At 42.5% G+C, this 26,907-nt stretch overlaps 1 protein-coding gene across 8 annotated transcripts; it reads left to right on the forward strand.

The window, feature by feature from the left end:
- The first annotated feature begins 129 nt into the window (after positions 1-129).
- On the forward strand, positions 130-26,081 carry GLYR1 (glyoxylate reductase 1 homolog). Of its 8 annotated transcripts, none has more exons than XM_064462320.1 (17): positions 159-232; positions 858-987; positions 2,355-2,391; positions 3,524-3,603; positions 9,876-10,014; positions 10,608-10,850; positions 13,890-13,976; positions 14,904-14,960; positions 16,054-16,104; positions 16,221-16,294; positions 18,133-18,232; positions 19,375-19,485; positions 19,788-19,889; positions 20,944-21,106; positions 21,524-21,703; positions 22,204-22,328; positions 22,683-26,081. In XM_064462320.1, the coding sequence occupies exons 5-17, from the start codon at positions 9,928-9,930 to the stop codon at positions 22,755-22,757; spliced, it is 1,455 nt and encodes a 484-aa protein (XP_064318390.1). In that variant the 5' UTR covers positions 159-232; positions 858-987; positions 2,355-2,391; positions 3,524-3,603; positions 9,876-9,927; the 3' UTR covers positions 22,758-26,081. The 8 variants fall into 8 exon arrangements, with proteins under 8 accessions (XP_064318386.1, XP_064318387.1, XP_064318388.1 ...); XM_064462321.1 differs by lacking the exon at positions 858-987 and adding an exon at positions 1,112-1,204 and having other exon boundaries at positions 189-232; XM_064462316.1 differs by lacking the exon at positions 858-987 and having other exon boundaries at positions 130-232; positions 19,791-19,889.
- Positions 26,082-26,907: the final 826 nt, after the last annotated feature.

Consider the following 26,907-nt stretch of genomic DNA (forward strand, 5'->3'; position numbering starts at 1 on the left):
ACACCATCACGTTACGACGAGTCCAGTCAGTGCCGCAGCCGCAGTCACTACTCGGTGGAGCGGCCGGTTACAGCCCCGCGTGCCCACGTGACGGGGGCCGCCCAATCGCCGGTGCCGCTCCCCCCCCCCCCGCGGCGGGTGCCGTCCTGTCCCAGCAGGCCCTGCGCGGTGCGGCTGGTAGCTCTGTCGGTAAGATGGCGGCCGTGAGCCTGAGGCTCGGAGACCTGGTGTGGTGAGTGACGGCGCGGGCCGGGCGGCAGCGGGGCGGGGTGGCGCGGCGCGGCGGGCGCCGGTGGACGGCGGGGTAGACGATTCTTGAGGAACGAGGCCGAGGCTCCGCCCGTGGCAGTAGACGCGCGGGTGGGGCGGCGGCAGTGGGGCTGTGTCCGGCCCGGGGGAGCGCGACGCGGCGGGAGCCGGGCCGGGCCGGGCCGAGCGTTTTCACCCTGTATCCGCAGGGGCCTCCGAGGTACGGCTACGGGGAGGGAGGGGCTTGGCAGGGCAGGCGGCGGCGGTGCCGCGGCTCGGTCGGCGGGTTTCGCCGCCGCCGTCCCTCGGGCCGCGGGGCTGGGCCGGAGCGGGCGAGGGGGGGCAGGCCTGGCCCTTAGCCGGGCCGGCACCGGAGGCTACTGGGAGGCGGCGCATAGAAGAACCTGTGTAAGAGGGAGGGGGGCGAGGGGAGCGGGGCAGAGGGGCAATCGCTGAGGGGCTTGGTTGGAAATACGGTCTCCTTCCAAGGCGGGTGAGAAGGCACATAAATAAGTTAGTAGGCGATTAGGAAGAGCAACGGTATCGTTTCTTGGCAGTGTTTTAATGAAGCAACACGGCAATCCGGGAAAACAACACTTTTTTTGCAGGTTAGGGTGTCCCTGTTGAAGCTCACAGAAGCCATTTCCCCTTGTCACACCGGTTTTACCCTCAAATAGTCAGAGCGCTGTGATTTTGCATTTCCTGATCAGGAGAACTGAGGGGATTCCATCGAGCCCTGTAAGCGCTGATTTTTAAATCCATAGGCTCTACTGTACTTGATAGGCTAGGGTGTCCTGCTAGGGCTTGCAAGAAATAGCTAATCCCCAACACGCAAGTGCATGCATTTATATTTATATCCCAGATAAAAAGAAGTGCGTGCTCCAGGCTGTGACAACTGCAGTTTCTCATCTGAAAAATTGACAGTGCTGTGAAGTTGTCTAATTTATATAGCAAAGTAAGTAAAGATTGGTTCCTTTTAGCAAATTATTTTTTCAAATGAGGTTTTGGGGAGTGCACTGCTCTCAGTGTTGGAATGCAGATTATCCTGCTTTAGTTTTGTACATGACATCCTAGACGAGTACTATCCCTAAAGCCATCACAGAACAACTGTAACAATAAGACAGCAACATATTAAAAGCTTTGTTGAATATCCTGTTCAGTACAATGGAGGTGTCAAATATGAGACATGGTCATGGTTACAGCTTGTGGCAGCGTTCCTTCCTGACCATGGCTACTGAATTGTCTGCGTAGAATTGCCATTTCAGGAGGGGCCCCAGTGCTGCTTGCTGAGGATTTTTGGTTCAGGAGCTCCACAGGTTCTTTGCCAGTCTCATGCAAGACAATGACTGATAAGGTTTTGTGAGAGTACTGTGGCCTAAGTGATAAGGCTAAGATAATGATAATGCCACTGTGGTGAGGGCTAAGTCTAATGTCTCTCCTCCTCCTCTGTGAAGAAATAGTTTTGTAAATGTTTCCATTACAAAAACTACACAAGTGTAGGAAATAAACTTTTCTGCCTTTCTTATGGCTCTTTTATATCTTTAGCACTTATATCTTTAGCACGTCTTACTGTGGTGGTGAGTGCCTGAAGAAAGTGATAATGGAACACCTGCTCAGGGGGTCCTGCCATTAATGCTTTCCTGTGAGAACTTCCAAGAATCTCAGCTCTCCGAGCTGGAAATTGGTTGCTGCTCTGCTCACTAGACCGTTCTGTCCAGATGGACATAAGTTACCAATCTGAACTTCCAGGTTCAATTGCCTGCATCAATACTTTTTTTCAGTTCCTTGTGAGGGAATGTCCAGTCTCACAGAGTAATAAGCACTATAGCACTGTATCTTCCAGGCAGTAACTATGCTGCTGTTCTGATCACTTAAATTCTGATAGTCCAGCGAGTTCATGCGTAGTGTTTAGAAGCTTAGTTTAGGTGCAGGTGTCTAACAATGTAATGCTTGTGTGTCAGCTGGGCACCTTGCCTTTCATGGTAGGTTTTGCCTGTAAGTTGTAACTCTCTTAATATGAAAACTGTAATGTAATGCAAAAAGATAGACATGGGATGGTTGTTTTTTCTCTGGTTTTAGTGCCTAATATTTTTTTTTTCCTCCAGGGGGAAGCTGGGCCGGTATCCTCCATGGCCAGGAAAGGTGAGGTTTGGTTTGGTTTTATTTTTATTATTGCTTTCTTGGTTTTTGTTTGTTTTTGCTTTTTCCTTTTGCCTGAAAATATTTCAGTTAACGATTAATTTTTTTTAAAATGTATACTCCACAAATCTGAACTGTGAACCAGTTTAGGGCTTTACTTGGTCTAGAAGTTCAGCCGGTCACTAACAGCTGTTAGTTCAGGTGGAATGAAAAGCAACAGAGAGCAGTTCATCCAGCTCTGGAACTAATTGTGTTTCTCAGAATTAGTTATTTAATCCCTATGACTTTTTTGCAAGACAGGTTTCTTTCCTCCCATAGCAAATTGGTTAAATGCACTGTGTTAAATAATAACGAATCTGGTTTCTCAAGATGCTGATTTAGAGCTATGTTTTTTGAGTAATAAATTGTGGGGGTAGGGAGTAGTTAAACTTTCTTTTCTGGTTTCAATAGTTTTTTTTCTGATGAAAGGCCAAAAATATTTTTTAAAATTTGAATTATATGCACCATTTTTTATTATTTCTACTTCTCTGAAAGAACTTTTTTTTGGTGTAGATATGAGGACTAAGCATGCTGCAATAACAGCGTGCGGCAGGGAAAAGTGTTGTCAGCGTGAGTGACAACCATGAACATTTGGTTTCGCTCTGAGTATTGGACCAAGTTAAGTCCAGGCTCCCATGCAGTCTTTCAGGTGTCACCTGTGTAACTGAACGACAGCTTTTCTCTCTACTAATATTTTAAACTTTATAAACCATCTATTCTGGGAGTAAAGACAAAGCTTTAAATGTAAATTTTAAAAGTTACCTAGGTGGAGCAAACTTTTATTAATGCCATTGGCTTCCTAAATTTTAAAAAAGATTGCTAGCTTATCTACTGGGGATAGGGAGAAGAAAACCTCGCTAAGGATATAGTGTTGTGTCTGTGGAGTTTGGGTACTTTTTCACTCTGCCGCTGCAGCATACCCATATCCAAGGAAATGCATATTTATTTGAAAGACTTACAGCAGATTCAAGTTCTCTTCCAAATTAGATTAAAAATAAAAATAAATCTACAGTAGCTGTAGGTGACATGACAGTAGAATCACAGAGTATAAATTTTCATTATGTGCTTTTTAACTTTCACTTCTAATCACCTTCAGATTGTTAATCCACCTAAAGATCTGAAGAAACCTCGTGGAAAAAAGTGCTTCTTTGTGAAGTTTTTTGGAACAGAAGATCAGTATGTACCTGCTTGTATTCATCCGGTGAAAATACTGTGCCATATAATATGGATCTTTCATGGAAGAAATATTTACTAACACAGTGCAGTGTAGCTTTGCAGAAGATTGTCTTTTGATCTATATGCAAAAAAAAATCAGCTATTATTTCATGCTGTAGCGCTCACATGGGTGTATGAAGACTGTAAAGACTTAGTAGCTTGCTGTTTTTAGGGGAGTAGGTGTGACATGACTGGGTTAGATTTTAGCATGTAACCGAGTATGAGAAAGGTACAGCTAAGAGTATTCATTTGTTTTTCTGCCAGAAAAATAAAACGGCTGTATGCTTGCCATTTCTAAAAGAATATACTGTCATACCTAATGACTGAAAAATTCTTGCTGTGCTTTGGGAAGACTTGGCAGTGTAGGAAAGCCAACTGTTGTAGACTATCCTTTTGCGAGGCAGAATTTATTGATTCCAAACATGCATACGAAATCATAGTTGTCTTAGACTTAGATACTTACAAAGAGGAAAAAAACCCAAAAACCTGAGAACGTGGGTATTTAACGAAACTGAAAATTTTGCTAATTTTTCAGTTTTTCCCTTTATTTCCTGCTATTTTGTGTTAAGTCATGCAGTGAGGGAGGACGTTATAAATATCTTCAGAAGAGTAGAAAACCTTTTACTTTTTGGAAAAAATGTAACAAGAACTGAGACCATTTAATGGATGTTTCTTACAGAAATGATTTTCAACTGCTAAATTACTTTTGCTCAATACTTAAAAATAATTTGCCATTTAGCAACTGAGATCTAAACTTGATGGAGTAGAAGTGAATGCTGTATATTAATAGGAATGTTTGTTGGATCTCCAGTAATGTAAGGCAGGTGAAGGCTGATATGGGAACAGTGGTTTTTGTGGTGGTGGTATTGTTAAACATGGTTATTTGTGCTAATCAAGTTCTAAAAGTTGAGGAGATTTGACTATTTCTATCCTGATTGTTTGTTCTCATTTCTTGTATTTCACGTTATTGAATCAAATACAGATTTGTATTGCAAGAGATATTTTCTATTCAGTCAAGTTTGGGAAAAGTGGTCCCATGTCTGGGGTACTGTAGCTGAGATTAGCAGCATGATTGCAAATGAAGAGTTCAGAGCTGCAAGATAATTGGGATTTATTACACCATTCTAGAGCTCTGGCTAGGGAAAATCCAGTTGTCTGGCACAGTAAAGTAGTGTGGTGGTTGTTGTGTCTCTCTCTCACTCCCCCCGTCTCCAGCTTGTGAAATGTAATAATTTCCTGCTAGAAAATGATGGTTTAGAAATTTGCTTGCTTTGACTGGCATGTCCTACCTGAAAACCAAATAGAAATAAATATCATCCTTTTTGTTCTTCTTTTAAAATAATATTGATAGACAGAAGAGAGAGAAGCTTCTGTGTCTGTTCTGTTCTAATTTGGAACTTTAAAAAGGGTGTGCTGCTTGACAAAAATCCTTACCTTTGTGCGTAATCAATGAACAAAATCAGGAAGGATTTAAATTATTTCACTTAAAATGTAAGCAATAGAGAAAATCCTTTTACATATTTTGTGCAAGTAAACTAGTGTGTTTTGCAAACACTTTTTTTCTAGGTGTGTGTAAACAGTAAGTGGAAATACGTAACTGACAAAATGTCACTACTCTACATGATGAACAGCATGATGAATAGGAGGATGCAAAGCTCCATCACTGACTGCAGTCCGTGTGATGAATACACTGACTCATACTGATTTTCTAGTGCACGTTGCTTCTGTTTACTAGTACTTCGCTCTTTCTGCCACCTTGAAGTTTGTAAGGTGACATTACTATACCACTGATCCATTTTTACAGCACTTCTATTATTGCCTTACTCTGTCAAGGTTTAACAGGTGAGAATCTGGATATAAGGTATTTGCCTACTGTCCAGTGTGTGTGAGGTGAAGGTGATGCTCGTTGCTGGGTAGAATCCCTCTCTCAAACCTCTGAGGGTGATTGCCAGCCAGTCTGTCGATGGGTAGGCAATCTCAGATTTGATAGCTCTTATCTTCTTCTGAGGAAACCCAGGTGGCTGTGGCCAGAAATGCCACTGTTTCAGCCTAAATAAAAATTGTTTCCTCCTGACTTGCGTGGCTTCAGTTTGCCATACCAAAGATTAAGGAGAAAGCTGCTTAGAGGTAAGAACTGGTGTGCATGTATCTGAGCGGAGTGGATGGGTGAACAAAAACATACCAATGAGTTTGTTTTGGTGTAGTGTATAGATAGGTTTTGGTTATTTGTGAAATCCTGAATAGCTTAGGATACAGCACAGAAAAAAATGCCGTTTTTTTTTCCCTCTGAACTGAATACTAATGTTTACTGGCCCAGTGTTGTGCTGCAGTGACTATGGAAATATATTAACTGGAAGGCTGTAAGTAGTTTTGGCCAAAGACATAAAAGTGAGAGCATGAGTGCATTCAGAGTGTACTCTAAGACCTGTTTTTTGATAAAGTTTCTTCTGAGTTCTGTGCTCCTTACGTTTATTGTGTTGGAGTTAGTTGCTTCTGTCACTTTCAAAGTAAATGATTTTCTGGAAGATAAGGATTCCCTGCCCGTGACTCTCTTGGTGTGCTTCATCCAGTTCAAAATATTCTTATATTTCATGGCCTGCTTGGGAATTCATTGTGACATTGTCAAAACTAAAAAAAGCATTGCTTTGAAGGTATCGTTATACTATGTTTCATAGAAGTACTAGGGAGAGTCCTGCAGTCATCAGAAATGTGTGTACAAACACATTGACCTCTCATCTCACCCTCTTCCCTCCTTAGATATTCTGGCATAGCCAAATAGTCTTGCAAGTCTTATTAGGCCTTATTAGACCTTATATCAAGGTCCTATTAGGAAGCTGGAGCAGTCCATTCTTACTCATAGCACCTTTCTGAAGCATCAGTACAAAACTAAATCTTCTCACTAAATGTGGTGGGGTCAAGGGGGACTTCCTGACTTGATATATTAAGGAAAAATTGAAGGAAGCTTGCAATCCAAGGTAAGTATAATAATCTGCAGCCTGTTTCCATCAGGCACAGTATCCTGTTGGGATGGAAACACCTACCGTCGTCTTCTGCCACTGTTCTCCCTGGTTTCCAAGGAGAGAGAAATTTCTGGAGGTAGTCTTTCTAAAATGTTCTTTCAGGTCATGACATCAGAAAACTCTTGCTTAAAGTTTGCCAGGTGTTGGATATGGTACTCTGGCAATCTGAGGAGCCACACGGTGTAGGCTAAGCTGGCAGAGGGTTAGTTTATGTTGCTGGTGTTTCTCAGTTAGGTAAATTATCCCAGTGGATAGAGTGGCTAGAAAGTTGGGGTTTTTAAGGTCGTCTTGCCCATGCTAAACTTCTATCACAGATCTGAAGCAGGTATCTCTGGATGCATCTCTTCTGTGCCACTATTTTCCATGCAGCTCCTTGTCACATTTGTACTGACCTCTGCTTTACAAGCATTCTGATTGTTGTTCATTAATATAACATGGATTTTACATGAGTAGTGGTTTTATAAGAATGATACTTTGGAGGGGATGTGAAAGGGCATGGAGAAATGAGCAGAGGAACCCATTAATAATATGTATCTTTTTTACATCTTTCACTTTCCATTTAGCCCATTCTTTACAGATACCAGATGACTCTGTGCAGCAGTATGAATACAATTTCTTCCTAAATATGGCACCTTCAGTAGTGTAATGTCACTAATGCTTTCCTAGGGCACTAATTCTTTGCTGAGTCAGGAGAGAAATAGTAGTTCCTTTTATATGCTGCATCCTAGAGACCTCTTATCTAAATATTGGCCTTCATTGGCTTTGAGGTTATTGCTTAACAGAGGGAGATCTTGTGTATAAATATGAATAAATTTGTTTGGTGGAAAGGTCTTTCATTTTCTAGTGTTTGAAATATTGCACACAAATGCTTTATGGACATCTGGTGTCAAAAGGCATGCTCATCTCTTATAGAATGTTGTTCAGGTAGATGACACACAAAGGATAAACTGGAAAAGACTGATTTTTAAAATTTTGGTTTTCTTTTTTTTTTTTAATTTATTTTTAACCCTGAGACAGCATTTAATACTTTTTTTTTCACTTACTAGTTTGTCTCTGAGATCTCTAGCTCTTTGTTCTGGGGGATCACAAGTGCCAAGATGTACTTTTGAAGCCAGGAGTCAGAAAGCTTTGCGCTTCAGACTTTCTCCATACCAAAGAAAAATAATGAGAAAGGAAGCTATTGGACACGTGCAGTGAGGAAGGATAGAATGTGCAGAAACATAAGAGAATGCCTTAATAGGAAAAAAGTTACTTTTATGTAGAAATTCAAATTTGGCAACAATGTTTAACATGCTTTGTTATAATGTACTCTGAAATTTTGTTTCCTTTATATACATATTGGAAGGGCTTCTCAGGAGCTGATGTTGTCTAGTACCTAGGAATGCTTTTTCACTGAGTGCCACACAGAAGAGCTTTACAGTATAAGAGAATTTTAAGATATGTTTCACTATAAAGTGTGGGCAGCTAGGAGGGATTCTCTGAATAGCTGCTGGAGGACAGGGTCTAGTCTGAAAGTAATTATTTGACTTGTTATATTACCTTAGGTCTGTTATTATGAAGAAGATGTAAACTAAGCAAAAGGATTCAGCTTTGCATGTAAAAGAGGTACTGGTTCTACTTCCAGTCTAGGGTGGAATCATGGTGTAGGCTATACTGGCAGCGTGGAGAGAATGCTAGCATTTTTTGCAGTTAGTTCTAGCAGGAGGCCTCATCTCTCCAAATGCGACCCAAAAAGTTTCAGTCTGCCTTAAGCAAGTTGATTCCTGACTACAAACAATGGCAAATGCCAGTGAAGAGAAAGATCTCCATGAAGTTTTAAAGAGTTTACTCGGCTTTACTACTTTGTGAAGAGAGGACAAGCAAGATCCAGCAAAGCATTTTTCTTCGTCTTCATCTTCGTCTTTTTGTTATTATTGTGGGTCTTGGTTTTTTCACTTATGTTCAGTTTAGCTGTATGACATGATGCTTACAGTGTCTGAAAAGGCAGCTATTAAACCACTTCACCTGCTTGCAGGAACTAGACTGCACTGGAGAATATTTAAAACCTATAATTGTGGCTAGTTACTGTTTGTAACACAGAGATGCTTTGGGACCAGGGGAAATCAGTTTGACTGGTTTTTACTGTGTAAGTACACTTAGAGTAAGTTACAGTTAGTTTACTGGGCTGCTGTATGCTAAGAAGCACTGTTGGCCATTCTAGCTCAGGAAAAGCTTTTCTAAAACTTATATAGGTCTGTTTTCAGTAGGATCAAAATAGCTTTGTAACAGTGTGAGTGATAAGCCTGGGCTTGAATCTGGGGAGAGGAAGGTAGTCTAATCTCTGCGGGAGCCATAAAGAATGTTGAAAGCAAAGGCATTCCCCTAAGCCGCAGTGAAGGAGTGGTAGAAGAGCTTGTCAGCCTGAAGTGGAGTTGTCACCCAGTACTTGACCACTTAACCATTTGGTAGATGTCAGGTAGTCCTATTTAGCAGCAGTGGAAACAGGGAAGTCATTTGAGTTTCCTCATAGGACTGCAGTCAGGTTAATACTCTGCTACTCTACTAGTTTATCTTAAAATATCAACGCTGAAGAAAACAGTTCTTTTTCCTCACAAGCAAAAATGTTGTTCTCATGCAGAATATCAAGGTACATCAGAAATATGTTCAGCAATGAGCTGTGGTGTTTGCAGTCACTTTATTTGTGGTCAACTCTATTGTGAGATACATAATTTTGGTTTTTTCCTCCAGTTTTTGCAGGCACTTGAACAAGAGATTGATGGCTTAGAATTGTTATGTGGCCTCAACTTTCAACTACCTCTGGAGCAGATTCCTGTTATTGGCTGCCTTATGGAGGCATGTGACTGTGGGTGTTCCGTCTGGTGATACAAAAGCAGTCACTAGACCGCTTTTGTTCTAAACAAGTACCTATGATCACATCCAAAGCTGTCTTGCTGATAGAGAATATGGATAAAGGTTACAGTGGAGTGCTGCTAGCATGAGAGGATATAAAAATTAGGAGAGAAACCAAGTAAAAATGCCAGAAGAAAGTTATCAGTGAAAGTTCTCAGAGAATGCAGAAATCGCAGCCCTTCAGGTTGTAGAAAGGAAGTGAGTTTGGGCTGCTATCATCAGTTGCTCTGGAGGAAAAAAGGCATATCTGTGTGTTTCTAAAAGTGGGATGGTTGAGAAAGTTGCTGTTTAGAGAATATAACTAACTTCTCTGTTTGTTTCTAGTGCTTGGATCAAAGTGGAGCAGCTGAAGCCGTATCACGCTCACAAAGAGGAAATGATAAAGATTAACAAGGGTAAGCGCTTCCAACAAGCCGTGGATGCGGTAGAGGAGTTTCTTAGAAAAACCAAAGGCAAGGACCAGGTGAGTTGGGTTCTTTTTTACTGTGTGCATCAAAACTTTTTTACTGCGTGCGTGAATGATGGTCAGGCGTGTTTTATGTGAAAGGAGCTTGTTGCCTCTGGCAAGTTGAGGAGGGATTCGTTTTCATTCCTTTGGTCGTGTTGTCTTTCTTTTCTCCCTATCCTCTCTTCTTCCCCATTCAGTCTTGCTTGGTGGGAAAAAATGTTGTTAAACCGATGGAGAAACTGAAGAGGCTAATTGATCTGCTTATGATAATTTGATAAAACAGTCAAGTCTTGGGCTAGAATTTGATGTCTACTTATCTTGTCGTTACTATACTGGAAGCCCGTATATGCACACACATTCCCAGCAAGTCTTCAAGTCGCCTGTTCTGTTACTCATTTACCTGAACTGATAAGTTTTTGCAGGAGAACTAACCAGGAACTTCACTCACCAACTTCAAAGGGCTAACAAATATCTAGTTCTCAAGTTTCTGTGCTGTTGTTTTGCTTGATAGTAATCAGCACAGGGCCCTTCATGTCCTTGGTTTTGCATGAAAATCATTCCAGCTCTTCTCTTCTTTCCTTACAATCTTCTGTTCTGTAATCTCTCAGGCTTCTTCCCATAACTCCAATGAAGAGAAGAATCGGCGTAATTCCAGTGAAGAAAGAGGCAAGCAGTCTGCTGGTGAAGAGAAACGCAAAGCCAGTTTGTCTGAAGGGAAGTTGAAGAAGGGCACAGAGGAAGGAAAAAAGAGGGTCTCTTCTGTATCGTCAGAGAGAGGATCAAAATCACCTTTGAAAAGAACCCAGGATCAGAGCCCCCGAAAGCGGGGGCGTCCACCCAAGGATGAGAAGGTTTGTGTTGTGCATGTCCGCCAGTGCCCTGTGGACTTTGCAGATGGACTCTAGGCTTGACTGGCACCTTGACTAACAGGCCAACAGGAAGAGTCAGTTCAGTATCAGGGTTTTTTAAGCTGTTCCGTGTTACTACTTCTAGACCATTTGGCTGCCTGATACCTTTGGCAAGCGTATTGTTGATTCTTCCTGTAATTTTTACCAGTTAGTAATTTTGAGTGGCTCTATTCATATCTTTGAGAGGGCTTTGAGAGCTGTATTGCGAGATTCCACCTTTCATCTTGCCATCCGTCAAGCTCATTTTGTGTGGGAAGGATTAGTCAAGAGATGTGGGTCTTCATCTGATTCCTGACTTCTCTCATCTCATCTACTTTGTATGATTAATTGATCAGTAGTCAGTCGACTTCACCCTCGGTTTTTACAGAGGGTGGGATATTCTTAAGGGGTAGGGCTTAAAGAAGAAACTCTTGTAAACTGGGGAATCTACCAGAAGAATTAATTGTATTCATTTCAGCTTCTGTGCTATGGGATATGTTGCCATCCTCCATTATAAAGGCCTGACCTTGGAGCATTTATTTTGTTCCCATACTCCACTGTTATTTCTGGATGTTGTGGCAGCAATGGTAGCCACCAATACTTTGTCTACCCTCATCTAGATTTCCAGCCTTTTTATTTATTGTGGAACTCATTGTTCTGGTCCAGATCTTCCTTTTCCAAATGGATAGTTATTTCAGTGGATTATTACAATGCACATGCTCCATTGGAAACTACACCTGAAGACCATTGGGAGACTTCAGCTGATACACCATGCAGCAGCCTGCTTGCTCACCTGTGCTTCAGAGGGATCACGTTATGCTCTGCTTAATAATCTTTGCTTTCAGTGCACTTCAGGATGCAAGTCAAGATGGTAGTCTTTGATCTCCAAAACTGTGAATGGATTTGCCTTCACTGGTTGAACAGCAAACTCTTTCTTGATGTAGTAAAATGCAGCTGATCATCTCAGATATGAAGGAAATACTGGCTTTTTTTTTTTTCTTTCCTCCCCCAGAGTTAGCTTCTGTTAAATCAGGCTGTACAACAGAGCCCGTCAGTTTCTCCATTTGGGGGGAGTTGAAGGAGAGGAGGAGTGGATGCACATCTGTGAATTCTTGCTAATAATTACAGAACTTGTGACTTTACTGATGCAGGAAAACACCAGCAACATACTTTCACCTTCCAAAGTGTCTTGCTATGAGCATATTGTATCTTCACGTATTTCTGTTACAATAAGCCATGGGACTTTTTTTTACTTCACCACTTGCAAAATGCTTTTGTGTCTTTGAGCTAGATTAATTTCAAAATTGATCAAAACTAATGGCTGAGAGAATTCTGATCATGCTGACATATTGCATGCTTAGATTTTACTGTGTTAGCTACCTCAGGGCATCAGAGCACTTTGAGTGAGTTAACTGTGGTAGCAGAAATTATTTTACTGGTAAATTGCAAGTGGAGTGGTTTTAAACAGCTTCTCACAAAGAGGTGGCCAGCTATGTGATAAATGTCTGGCCACAGACCACGAGAATAAGTAGCCTAGTGGAGGAAAGTAGCCTTATAGCTTCTGACTATTCTGACTATAGCTTTTCATGAGAATTAAAGAAATTGCCATGAAAATACAACAGTACTGCCTTAATACTATTTTTCAGCCTGTGAAATAATTCTAAAATTCTGTTGTTGTCTTGCCTGGTTGTCATAACTTCCCCGAATTTTTATCCCTAGGTTAGAAAACATTTATGTTGCTATCCTGAATTACTGCATGGTTGGGATTTGGGGGTTTTTGCCCTGTCAGAGTCCAAATTCTGGCCTTCCAAGTAATAAGGATGCACAAAATTCAAGGATCCAGTTGTTGCTGAGGTGTGCTCTATCTAGAAATGCTCTGTAGGCATACATGATCATTCAGATACTCTCAATTTTAAGCTTATGTGAATATTTTCAAAGGACCAACATGACTTTATAGGTATCCGAGCAGGCTTTCCATGCTTTACCAGTTGAAACAGCAGCATAGTCTCTAAGGAGAGAATTTTAGTGTGCAAGGCTCTCCCTAGACTAAAATGCACTTTAAGGTTGGAGACTGATGTCTAAATTGTCCCTGCTAACATATGAGGCAGTTGCATCAATCTGGGTTACCTCCAGGAGTCTTGCTCTTACCAGTTTTGCAAATTGTGCTCTTCTTTTGTAGTTCTGTGTGGACACTTAAGGTATATTGTGCGTTTTCAGGAAGTAGTTTTGGAGGGGAGATAATGTGATTCCATTTCTGAACCCTCATTTCAGGAAGATAACATAATAAGCGGAAGTCCTGCACATTCTCTTCATATAGCACAAAGACCTATATGTCAATAGCATGTGTCCATAACGTATAGTATAAAGACCTATTTTAACCTATGTATCTTGGGGAAATAAGAAAGATCTGCTCAACAGTAAAAAAACCCGATGTGTGAAGTATTATCATGACATTACAAATCAGGGCCTGTTGAGTGAATGGGGCAGTCGATGTATCGGTTTCTGTCTCATGGATTCTGCAAACTTGAGCAGATGTGGCTGTCGGCCTCAGGCTTTGAAGGTACTCCTGTTAACTGGTAGGCTACTTTTTTTGACAGTGGAGGATTTGAAGAGTTCAGACATCTGACTGTGGTGATATTCTTCACCCATTTGTGTAGCTTTTTGGATCCACCAGAGGAAAATGCTGGATCAAGTGTGTTCATTTTGCTTCTCTGCTCTTTGCATGATTACACAAGTGCAATGGTTCCACTTACGTACGAAGAATGGACTCTCCAGAAGCTGCAACTGGTTGCATTCTTTCATTGGCAGTTCATGTGTTCACCTTGCCTGTGTTGGTGATGCACTGTGTGTTTAAATATGAAGTCTTCATGGAAAGGCATGTGAAATGGAAGGCATTTGAAGTGATTTTCAGAGCTCTGTATCTGTGCTCATATGATAAATGTGCTGTGGCCAGTCACTGAGCCAGGTTGTAAACTCTCTCTGATCCTCCTTCTGTCTCCTCAGGACCTCACAATTCCAGAGTCAAGTACAGTGAAGAGAGTGATGACTGGAACAGTGGCTGGATTTAAATGGCCGCCAAGCGTCAGTGAGGTGAGAAACTTTACAACATATGTGATCTAGGAATTGAGTTTGTGGAAGCAAATCTGGAACCTTTTGTCTGGGCTGTAAAATAGCGAGATCATCTCTTCCTCCTGTAGGAACAAAATAAGACACTCTGGTTCTATTGTTCTGTAGTGTAACAAAGCTAGACAATATCCTGGGCAATTAAGAAATATGCTGGGAAGTGAGATTTCAGTCTTTGTTGAACCATTTGCAAATTGACGCTTAACTTGCTGCACTCATTTTTGCAATTCTTGTTTCAGAAGTATTTCTGGGACTGGCTTCCCCAAAGTGGAGGAGATGATGTGGATTAGTCTCTCCCTGCCTGCATATAGTTGTGTGGGGTGGTTTCATTTAATTCATATGCAGGTTTTGGAAACCTTTCATTTTTGTGCATTAAATAAGCGGTCGCTAAAGCAGAGTAAGAGCAGTGTGACTCTGGGCTAGTGTGTATGATGCTCATCAGGGATGTGAGATACCTGGGCCTACAGTCCTTGTTGCTGTTAACATGGGTTTGCCTAGCATGTGACAGTAGTAGGTGTAATCTCCAGCCACTTCCCAGAATGCTGTTTCAAGGAGTTCCTTGGAAGCTGGAAAATCAGTGTTTTCATTCCCTTGGGAGGAAGAAGAAGCAGGATGCAAGATCTCTTCCTCCCACGTTAATCTTGCTCATAATCTTCCTTGGGTTTTCTACAGATGTCCAAAATGAGGAAATTGACTCAAATGGCTTTGGTTTTGAGAATGAGACATAATGTAAATGGCTTAATTGAAACAGGCTGCTTGATATAGCTGATACATTTTCTATTTTCCACCTTAAGATGTTGTTCTTATGCAGCTTGGGAGAACAAGGGAATTGTGCTGTGCTTGCTCAGGAGCTCTCTGGGAAGATTTCTGAGCCTGTACTTTCTCTCTTTGTAGCCTGTGAAGGACAGTGATCCACACTTTCATCACTTCCTGCTGAGCCAGACAGAGAAGGTGAGGATTTGGCAGACAGGATCATTCTACTAGTCTGTCTATCTTGGCATCTTGACCTTTGCAGGGACTGAGTAAAGGGAGTATACGTAAAGAGCTCTGAAATGTTGTTCTTTGGGAGCTAGTGGCAATTAGATTCTCACGTACAATCTTGTAGTTCAGTTACTTCCTAACCTTAAGGTTTAGAATGATTTAGCATTGAGTATAGTGAATAGTTTAAGTGATTAAAGGTTATCGAGCACCACGGTTTGACAAATCTGTTGTAGTAAATTCTGTACATTGAACACTGAGGTGTAGGCAAAGCTGTACTTCTGTTTAAAAACCCTGTTTGATTGTCTCTGGTTGTCCTACCAGTTCCTTTATCTGGATGAACTTGTCAATTAACCGAATATGGCAGGAGAATTTCCAGGACCAGAAAAGCTTCATGTAAAATATAGCCAATTTACCTCCTGAGAGTCAGAAGCCTTGCAGGATTTTATCTTCAGCAGTGAACATCAGGAAGAAAAGGAAAGATCAAATTAAATGAAAAAGGATTTATATCCAGCTGAGGGTCTGGGCAGAGCCAGAAGGATTAAGAGCAGCTAACGGTTTTAATCTAGACAAGCTCACAATAAGCAGCATGGGAAGGAGCAGCCTTTGCCATAATGTTTGTTGAAAGCCACGTACTTTCTCATATTAACAAGAAGATTTTGCTTCCACGGCTGTATTCACATACTGAGCATAGATATGAGGCGAGGTGCTCTACGGCAGGCTTAAGAGATCTCTGTTTTCTTTGGGCCAAATGTGAGAGTAGGAATGCCCTGGATCCTTGCCTCTAGAGGAGCCTGTCATGTGAACTACAGAAAGGAGTTTGCAGTATCTATATCAGAAGACAGGCTGAATGGCTGCAGCAGAGTGGGAAAGGAGAGCTTAGTACGTTGCAATAGGTTTTTTGTTTTATTTTCTTCCATTGGGGGAAGCTTGAGAGTTTTCCTGCTTTGTAGATGGTAGTGGCTGGATGAGCTGCCTGTTTCTGTGTAACAAGGGTATGGTCTGTTTGCCTAGCAGAGCATATCCGCACTGTCCTTCCCCTGAATGCTTTGTCTTCTCCATACAGCCTGCTGTCTGCTATCAAGCCATCACAAAGAAGCTGAAAGTTTGTGAGGAGGTAAGGCAAATTTTGGTTTTGATGGTTTTTCCTTATCGTCATGAGGGCTTGCAGTCCCTCCAGAGCTGTGCACTCTATTTTATTTTTCTCCCCTCTCCTCCGACCCCTCCCCCCAGGAAACAGGATCCACCTCCATCCAGGCAGCAGACAGCACAGCAGTCAATGGCAGTATCACGCCTACAGACAAAAAGTAAGATCTCCAACGCACTTCAGCCATTTCCCTTCCTTTTTCTCCTTCCCAGCTCATACGTGCAGTCATTGTCCAGCTTGTCACTGAGAATAAATAAACCTAACGTTTCCCTCTAACTACAGATCTCCTCTGTCCTTGTGTGAAACTCTGATTTGGGGGCAGGGGGGCAGCTAAAAACAAACAGGGGCTGTACAGTATAAAAAATTCAGAATAAGGTCTGGATACATTTGCAACTCAGGGCTTTTCTGCTGTTGCCCTTTTCCTGTAGGGCATACTGCAGAACATTAAGCAGCAGTATTTCTGAATGCTATATGAGGCAGAAAGATAAAGGGGTATCTTTCTCCGGTAGTGCCTGGCAGTTGACTGGGGTTGTTTAATCACTCTCCTGAGCATGTACAAGACAAAAGGAAGAGGGAGGCGTGTTCTCCCAGCAAAAGAGCTTTGCTGTGTAGCATGTGAGCCTTCTGGTTTCTTGTAACATCCCCCTTCTCGTTTCTAGAGTGAGAGAAGCCTAACTTGGGCTTCCTGTTTCACTCTGTAACTTCCGCTCTGTTCAAATTGAGTTCAGGCCACAGCTTGCTGTTTGCCGTTGGGGTCGTTCTCATGGGATGTCAGTTCTCAACTGTACTCCAGGGGAACGAAAATAATAATGAAGCTGTTCAGGTAAAACAGTCTCTCAGGAAAGTGTGGCTCAGAAGTGGGTTAGGGAGAGAAAGAATATCTCCTCTGTTTTAGAGGCTTGAAAATAGGTGGACCTTTTTTGGGCTGTTTAAGGAGCCTGTAGTGACTTGCTCTGACCTGTGTAAATTAGTTTGCTCTGATAAAAGGCAGCGTGTCTAGCTGGGAGAGTGCAGGTGGCTTGCAAAAGCCACAGTGCATCTGTAGTGTGGCGAAGTCTGAAGAATTAATTGGGGAGTTGCCAGAGAGATTTTGTTGTGAAGTTACATCAGACGTGTAACTGAACACTTCAGAACCTCTACTAGAATTGTGGTTTTGGTATGTAACTGGCTGCATGATGTATAAAAGGATCCTTGCAGCAATGACTGCAAAGGAATTCCTGTTGCAGGTAACTGCAGGGGTGGGACTTGGTAGCACATTGTCTTTTTCTTGAAGAGGGGAGCAAAACCTTTGCCAGCTTTGGTGGGTGGGGGGAGGAAGGCATGGGGGAAGGTAGCCGGTGTCTGGGACTATTGTGTTGTCGCTCATGGTGACCTGTACTGGCCTATTACTTCCTTTCTTTCTGTGTCTGTCCAAAATCGCACTTGTAGAGCAGGGACTAGATCTTTGGTCTGTGTGTGATGCTTAGCCCAGTAGTCCTTGCTGGGTTTTATTAAAATAGAGATTGCAATGTATCATTTAATAGTGTAAGCAAGTCATTGTACATGTGACTTAGTTTAAAAATCAGCAGATCAGAGATTAGCAGGTGCTTCTCTAATTACATGTTCCCTTTATCTTCAGTAAGGCAGTGCCTGGCAACAGAAAGCACAAGAGCAGTAATTTTTGTAAAACAAAACAACCAACCCAACCCACCCCACCCCCCAAACAAACAAACCCCACCCAAACTTCTAATATTTAGGTAGTTTTCTGAAGCAGACAAAAGACTTCCTTCAGGACATTGTTAGGGATGCTTGGTAAGCAAAATAAATACCAGCTTGCTTTTAAAGCTCAGTATCTGCCCATTCTAGCTGTGGCCAGAGTGGAACATATTTGATTTTGCTGTGGTTTTGGGATTTTTTTTGCTGGTGATGCTCTATGGTTTGCTCTTCATCATTTCCAAGACGATGAGAGGCAGACATCAGTTGCTTTCTGTTGCACTAATGTTTATCTCTTCCCCTCAGGATAGGATTTCTGGGACTTGGCCTGATGGGAAGTGGCATTGTCTCCAACTTACTGAAGATGGGTCACACCGTCACTGTCTGGAACCGGACTGCTGAGAAGGTAGGCATGTCCTTAAGGTACAGATGATACTTAACCTTTTCTAAACTTGTAGTTTCTAACCCCCTAGCTCAGGGAGGCCTGGAGTCACCAGTCAGTGGTGCCTGGGAGAGGATGCCAAAGAAACACAAGTGTATGCTTGCCACCTTGTTCTGTTATTCCTAGGTGCTTGTTGATGGCCACTTTTGAGTAGATGAAGCTGTAGTCTGTCCTAGTATGGTCACTCTTACGTGAAAAGTCCCGCTCTGTTGCTATTTTGTATGAGATGAGAGAGTTGCCAGAAAAATTACAACCTTGTATATGTGTTGAGGAATGCAGTGTCAAGGTGGATGTAAATAGCCAAGTCATTATGTCATGGAGCTGGACAAAAAGAGCAAGTGCTGGGTCCTAGGAGTGGTGTAGTAAGATGCACTGCTTGACCACAGCTTCATCTACACAGCAATTGCACTGTTCATGTTGCGGTAACAAAGGTTCTGTTGAAAACCTGCTGTGTCATAAGACCAGGATGTGAAGGGTTTTATAGGTATATTCAAAGTGAAAATGAAGCTTATATTGCATTTATATGCTAGCCACTGGTATTCTTTGTAGTGCAGGAGGAAAAGTATGTAACTGGGGGAGATGTGGTATTCAGATGATATTGTGGAATATCAAAGGCGAGAAGGGCACCATGGTTACTTTGTTAAAAAGGATTAAAATACTTTTTTTTTTTAATCTGCAAAGAAAGGGTGGTATGAGGGGATAGGGTAAGAAGGAGCTAAGATTTTTGAAGCAGTAGCCCACTAAAACACATTAGTCTCAACTGCTTACTGTCCAGTAACACCTTTTGCTGTGGCTGTTTACCAGTTTTTTTCCCCTCATCTCTCCTCCAAAAACCACAACATTCAGTCTCTTATTTCACCTAAGCGTTCTCTTTTCCTGTGTCTTTGTTTTGAAGCTCTTCACTTGAGGTTTCAGAAAAAGCTGCAAAAGAGTGTGTGTACGCATGTGTGTGTTCAAACCAACAGAAGACAGCCCAGTTGCTCTGTAATTAATATGCCTGACTCCTTTTGAGTTGGGTCTAGCAGCAGCTTGTTTCAGCAAAATTCTAGAGCACCCATTTGTTCTTGACTTAATTTTTCTTATGCTTGGATTTGTGACTTTTGCAGTGTGATTTGTTCATCCAGGAGGGGGCACGGCTGGGAAGAACCCCCGCTGAAGTTGTCTCCACCTGTGACATCACCTTTGCCTGTGTATCAGATCCAAAAGCAGCAAAGGATGTAAGGATTAGCTCTTATTTTTCCTCCACCAGCTAGACTATGAGATACAGTCACTGAATGCCAGTTCTGATTCCTAGTACCCATGGAAGCCTGGGTCATTGTAGATGCTGGACAGTGCAGCCATGTAAAAATAAATGTCCCAACAAAAACTGTACTTGTAAAAATAATCCCTGGGGGATAGGTTTTGATATCCCTCTAGGAATCTTCCACTGCAGTGCCAGGCTTGCTTGAACTGCTGTCCTGCAGGATTGGAGTTTCTTTGCAGACACCCTATTGCTTTACCGCTCTTCTGTTCCCCACAGCTGGTACTTGGTCCGAGTGGAGTGTTGCAGGGTATTCGCCCAGGGAAGTGTTACGTGGATATGTCCACCGTGGATGCAGATACAGTCACAGAGTTGGCCCAGGTAATCACGTTGAACTGAACTTCTAAACTCTGTGATTCAGCAACAGTACTGCAGTTCTTGTTGCTGTGGTAAGCAGTTGATAATAAAGATGCTTCTGAAGATTTTTGGGCTTCTTTTAGGAGACACTAAGGTCCCATGCAAATAAGACAAAATAAATTGTCAAATCTTGACCAGCAAACAAAGTTGGATGAGATATTCCCTGGTGATAACAGCAAAGCCTGCAGATTTGGTAGGGCTGTTAGCTGGTGCCAATGCAAACAGCCAACGAAATTTTGATCCATTAAGAAGCATTTGTAGCCAGATTGGTGTTCTGTAGCAAACTGGAGAAGAAAGCACTGTCTGCATTAATAACTGTCCTGTGTATTTAAAATATTCTGGTTGGGGAAAAATAACGCCTTCATGTTTCATTCTATAGAAATATTATAGAGAGGATTTCTGTAGAAGTGTTCTGACGTGTTATCTTTGATTTCCTCTTTGGCATCTTCATTGTTATCCTCTGCCCTGAAGGCAGTGTGTGGTGTTGCATGAGGAAGGGGAGCTAGTTCTGGTGAAGATTTAAGCAGACGTATTGGTGATGCAGTAGTGTGTAATGTGAATTTGGAGAATGAAGAGTCATACATCTTAGTAAACCTCTGGCTGAAGACATCTGTCAGAGGCCTTTTCTCTATGGGATGAAGGGGGGAAAATACTACAAGTCAATTTTCTGGGATTCCTACACCACATGTGCAGCGTCAGCACTGGTTTCTTAGCCACTACAGGGTGCCATGACAAAAGCACATCAGTTCAGTTGTTTAAAACTTGCACAGCAGTGGTGTGTGCAGGAAACTCTTGCTAGAGTGTGTGGGCAACTTTTGGTCTTGAGTACCCTTTGCAGGATGCAGCGCATCACATGTTAGTGCTTTCCTCTCATGTTTATATGTCTGAGAGATTTGTTCTGCTTTAAAATTCTGTCCTCAGGCACAAGAATTCCCTAAACAATGTTCCTGCTGTGCTGCCTACTCAGCATCGGTGCGTGCTGTTCATGCACATCTAACCAGAGTTGTTCTTTTTCCAGGTGATAGTGTCCCGGGGTGGTCGCTTTTTGGAAGCACCGGTCTCAGGAAATCAGCAGCTATCTAATGACGGGATGCTTGTGATCCTGGCAGCTGGTGACAGGGGTTTATATGAGGACTGCAGTAGCTGTTTCCAGGCAATGGGAAAGACCTCTTTTTTCCTAGGTAATTGAAACGCAAAGGGCCTGATAGCAGTTTCTTAGTTTGTGCAAGGACTGGGAATTCCAGCAAGGAGTCTGAGACACATATTTGTCATCTGTTTCTTGTCTCCTTGGGCAGTAGGGGAACTCTTACGGAACTTGACCAGTTTCAGAGCCTCCAGCCTAAGTTTTCTTTTTTGAATACTGCCTTATTTTGGAGGATCTGTGATGCTTTTTATTTTAAATCATACTTTGTTATGATTTCTCTCTTCCTTTGAGTGCTTGGAAAACGGGTAAGTTTTCTGAAGCCTTTCAGAGGAGAGAAGAGCTGCCAAGTGCTTGATATGAAGAGAGTCTAGTAGTGCTAATACTGTGTGGGATGGGGGAGCAAGGCTGCTGTATCTCTTCTGGAGGAATGCCCAATGGTATGTCTCGCTCCCAGGTGAAGTAGGCAATGCTGCCAAGATGATGCTGATTGTGAACATGGTCCAAGGCAGCTTCATGGCAACGATAGCAGAAGGACTGACTTTGGCTCAAGTGACTGGCCAGTCCCAACAGACCCTTCTGGATATCCTCAATCAGGGACAACTTGCCAGCATCTTCCTGGACCAGAAGTGCCAAAGTAAAGTTCTCTTATATTGTTTTATTATAGGATGTTTGTCACAACCTGGCAGCATTTCAGATAATGATAGAAGGGAGAAGATAACCATCCCATCTTCATCACCTTGGGAACCTGGGTATTTTAAGCATTCTGGAAATGAAGAGCTGAGTTCCATTCCTTCCCCTTCATAGCCAGGGCTTCTGAGAATCCACCCCAAGCTCTGCATTGTCTACAGCCTGCTTAGGACTTGAGTTCACAGTGAGGATTTCATTGGGGCAGGGTAATAAGTGAAATGGAGGGCAAGCTGCTTAGAAATTTGAGCTCACTTTGTCAGTGGACAGTAGTGACACTGTCTGCTGTGGCCAGATGAAGATAGACAGCAGAGAAACAGAAGATCTAAAAGCAGTGTTCCTGGTGATCAGCATGGGAAAGGGAAGTTTGGTGTTGAATTGCAGGCCCTTGCAGTGTGGGCTTGATTTACTTATATCTTGCTTATTTTTTGCACGCATTCCTCTTTACAGATATCTTGCAAGGAAACTTTAAACCTGATTTCTACCTGAAATACATACAGAAGGATCTTAGATTAGCTATTGCACTGGGCGATTCTGTCAACCACCCAACTCCCATGGCAGCTGCTGCCAATGAGGTGAGAGCTGTTCAGTGTTCAGATACGTGTTACTCAGCATTTCTTCAGTAGAGCCATTTGTCAACAAGAGACAAAAATCTTAGAATTGTGTCATCTCTAAGACAAGGGAACAGTGATTGAAACGTATTTTGACTAGGACAGAATTGGGTTTGTTTTGTAGAAGCCCTTAGAATGTCACATCAGTAAACACAGATGGCCTCTACAAAACCTGGTGCGTTCTGATCTGCGCTGCTCTAATTACTTGACATACTATGCAGTTCTCTGGTTTGCAATGGTCAGCGAATTAATTTTTCTGCTAAGGAAAGGCTTCGCACAAGAGCAGGCACTGATCCTTTTCTAATTTCTCTTCTCTAGGTCTATAAACGAGCAAAAGCATTGGACCAATCAGACAACGACATGTCTGCAGTGTACAGGGCCTACATCCACTAGGCTGCACCGTTCTTACTGTCAATACTATGATTATTGATTAATATTATGATACTGGGTTTTAACTCTGGACCAGTCCATCTCTGTCTCTCCATTTCCTTTTATACACAGACTTTGAGACCTGCCACGGAGGCAGCTGCTGCGGTGAGCCTTCCCCTGGTAGCAGAAGGGCGGGAGGAGGGGGCTCGGATTGTTGCAGTCTAATTAGAAAAATCCATGCCATGCACTGACAGTCGTGGAACAGAACAGTGGCGGCTTGTTCAGAAGCTCTGAGGCAACTCTGCCAGAAATCTGCTGCTTGGCTGCTTTTATTTTCCTCTTTGTATGCTTGTCCAAGATGCTGTTTCTAACGATCCCTTTTCTCCTTTGCTGTGAAATAACGCGTGTGTTGGAGTCTCTGCATCAAGGGGACAGGTGACATACATCCCATCTACCTGTGAATATCACTAAAGTCCATGGTCTCGAGTAAGGTGAGGAGCATTCCTGTTAATCAGCCACTGTTAGAGAACAAAGCACCTCCCATGGAGGAGAATGGCAGTTCCAGAAGGTAATGGGGTTGCATGCAACGCTGTCTTGACTCTGTTTCTTTTTAAACCTCCACCTCCCCAGCACCTTGATGGAGGAATTCCTTGTACTGTTAAGAAGAACAGATTGCATCCATGTCTTCCCCTGTACAGACAACTATAGATTAGGGAACACAAACCTTACTGAAAAGGAGAGAATGCCAGTGTAAGTGAGCCTCCTAAAAGGCTAATCACAGCTGCCCATCCCACAAACAGCATTGAAGATAAAGTTTGCATAGAAAACTGCAGGAAAAACTTATAGCTTAAAACTGGGCCAGAGATATTTTATTTGGGGAAGGAACGAACCTCGTGGTTGCTCCTGGCCTTAGCTTGTGTTGCTTTACTTCTTGCCTTTTTTTTTTAACCATTGTAGTCAGTAATTGCAAAGGTGTCTTGGATTGTAGCAGTGTCACAAGCAGAGTGATGAACCTGAAAGGGGTGAGAAGAGTGACCGTAGAGCCAAGAGACTGAGAATCCTTAGCTCTTTTCTCTGGCCTGTGCATGGTCACTATATCTCTTAGCCTGTTTGCCCATCTTTAAAGTGGGTGATGATTACCTACCTCACAGGGATATTTTTGTGTACTGATTAGTGATCTTTATACATGTCAGATTTTCCATACATGTTATTTGTGTTACTACTCTGGGTACAACACTAGCACAGCATGAGACTTTTCCCTGTACCTGTGACTCTGCTTGTGGCCGGATACCAACTTTTAGGAAGACTAGTAAATAAAATGGGAGGCTAAGACCACTTCTGCGCTGTAGTCTAGAAACATGGGACTTGTACTGCAGATGCCAAGGCTAGAGAGTAGAGATGCTCTCAGTGTTGATAGCAGAGCAACCCAGAGTCCAAAGTATGCCTGTCTCTCTAAAAATGCAGAGTGTGTTTGTTTGTGGGCTTTTTTAAAAATTGTTCTCAGTATTAGCCTTTTAGGAGGGTTCTTGCATTTTAGATTTGATAGTTAGCAAAATGCCAGTAAGAAACTTTATTGGCCAAAATCACTTCTCAGTGGCACAATCTCCTCCCTTGGGTTGGGATTCTGAAAGGAAAGAAGGCAAATTCAAATTAGACCATGTTCCTTTAAATCCGTGAGGTCTGTCCCTCCCACCGACTTATTTTTCTAGGAGCTTAATAGCTATGTAGGAAAATTTTCCTCTGGGTTAGGACTTCTACCAATCCTGCTTTGTGCAGCACGTGCATATGGTTCAGGGGCACCTTATTAAGAAACAGAGCGTATCAGATACTCATTATGCATCATGACATCTAACGCCTAATGCTGTAAATGTTACTTTGAATATTTCACCTCCTGTGATCACTATAATTTGTGGGCTAATATTGTGTTACGCATTATGTCCTGTGGTGAACATCTAGTAATAGATCTGTTAGACATCACTTTGCCTGTTTGTCAGTGCTATGTCAGCAGTACTAGTTATACATACATGTTTCTTTGGCAGTGCAACTGTCACCCTGCATGTAGATATTCATATTAAAGGCACATGTAACTACCCAGGATAACCAGCCATTAGCCTGCTTTTGACACACTTGCGCTTCCCCCATCCAGAAGAACTCAGCTGTTAGCATCAGGAGTCCTTGGTTAAACATGCTGCAGTTAATAAATCACTTACATGAATTGTGTATTGAGGGCATCTGGGGGAGATTGTTGTTTTTTGGGGGCAGGAGATAAGACCACAGGTTTAATAGTGTAAGAAACCACCTGGGAGGAAGAGGGAGGTACTGTCTCAGTTCCAGCTGAGAGTGGAACTGTGCTGAGGCAGTGCGGCAGTATCCCGGACCTGTCCCTGCGGAGGTCTCTTGGTGACTGGGTCTGAGAAAAGGTAATGGAGGATCTCCCTCATTTTTACTTTGTGGTGCCTCTGGACAGAGTGAGAATACAAAAGGAGCTCTCAAGTCCTGTGACGTGTATTTCATAGTGAATTCAAAGAGCCATATTTGTGAGAGGGAGAACCACTCCCTAGGTGACTCACTGCTGCAGGTTTTGTTTTCCAGAAATACTGTAGTTCTCAAAATGCAGATCATTATTTATGTGGGAGTGGCAGGTGCGGACTAGTTAAACACTGTAATTTATCCCGGGAAAGTCTGACTGCAGCTTTATGGTGAGGTAGGTGGATGTAGAGTGGCTGGAGGATGCGGTGCTGCCCAGCCAGCTGTACAATCACAGGTATGCCGAGGAGGAGCAGAAGGAGACCGAGAGCTCTGAAGTGGATGTCAAGTGAGGAGGAGGGATGGAAATGGTGAAAACCAGACTCTTTCAGATGCCGTTTGAGATTGATTCTGTCAGTCTCACTCGGATTCTTGTATTTATGTCTGTAGCCTCTGAACATGGATCTTAATCTGTTCCTAGGCGTGAGATTTTGGGGGAGGGAAGGGGGGGAAGCTGTGGATTGAGAGATGCTCTAATAAAACTGGCTAGTCAATGTTGTCTTAATATTGTTGACAATTCTGTAAAGTTCATTTTTATGAGGATTTCTGTTTTAGCGATTTGCTTTTTTTGACTCCCTCCTTTTTAAAGACAAAATGTGACACTTGTGAAAAGCTTGTAAGAAAAGCAGTTTCTTTTTTCCTCGATGATAGATCCTATAGTTAATTGAGGTTGTGAATTTTTATTTTTTTGCCTTGTTTTTAATTAACGTTTGTCATTCAGAATAGGATGTGTGAAAATGTTTAAATGGCAAAACAAAAATTTTTTTGTGCAATTAACAAAGCTACTGGCAAAAAGAATAAAAACCTTTCTTGGTAACACAATGTTCTTGCAGCAGTTTCTAAAGCTTATCAAACCTGTATTGTGGCATTAAAGAAATATGTGCATTCCTCAAAACAAAAAAAAAATCAGTGTTGCTGGGAAAACAGCAGCATGCTTGAGAGCATTCTGGTTGTTGCAGAAGCCTGATCTTGTCAGGCATTATAAAGGTTGAATTCAGAGAAATTCCAGCCTCCACACGCAGAGGGGCTGTGTGCTTCTGGACTGAGATGAGGATGAAGGCTTAGTTTTAAAGCAGAGAATGATGAGAGATAGAGGTCTGGGAAGATTCTGGTGTTGATGACTTCTAGTGTTGGGGGCCTGGTGGCCCAACTGGTCTGTCTGGAGCTTCCTTCTAGCATTGGCATTTTTTTGAGCACTCACCCAGCAGCAAGTGGTGTTTTCCAAGACAAGCTCTCTTCACTGAAGTGTTTGCAACCTCCAGAGCATTGCTTTTTGATGATCCAGGCAGTGTTTGTGGTTGAATAACAGTAGGTGTTCATGTACTGAGGCATAATGGGCTAGTACTGTTTAATGGTGTCCTTCAGTTAAAGTGAGCTACAGGTGCTAAAGTAAGGAAGATCCAGTTTTAGCACTATGATTAAAAGCAGTGCAGAATGTGGTGGAGCAAGGCTGCTGAGTCGGTGGCGTGCTCGCAGCAGAAACTGGCAGTATCAGAAGCTTTACCTGCTCTGTGAATGAATAACATGTTCTCTTCCAGCCGTGGTGAAGATGATGATGCTGTTCGCTTGGCCGCCGCTCGCCTGCAGTATGTCTGCTGCAGGAACGAACCCACCAAAATCAATGGAAAGACTTCAGTGCTGGAATAAA

This window comes from Phalacrocorax carbo, chromosome 10, assembly GCF_963921805.1.
Source record: "Phalacrocorax carbo chromosome 10, bPhaCar2.1, whole genome shotgun sequence".
NCBI classification, from domain to species: Eukaryota; Metazoa; Chordata; class Aves; order Suliformes; family Phalacrocoracidae; genus Phalacrocorax; species Phalacrocorax carbo.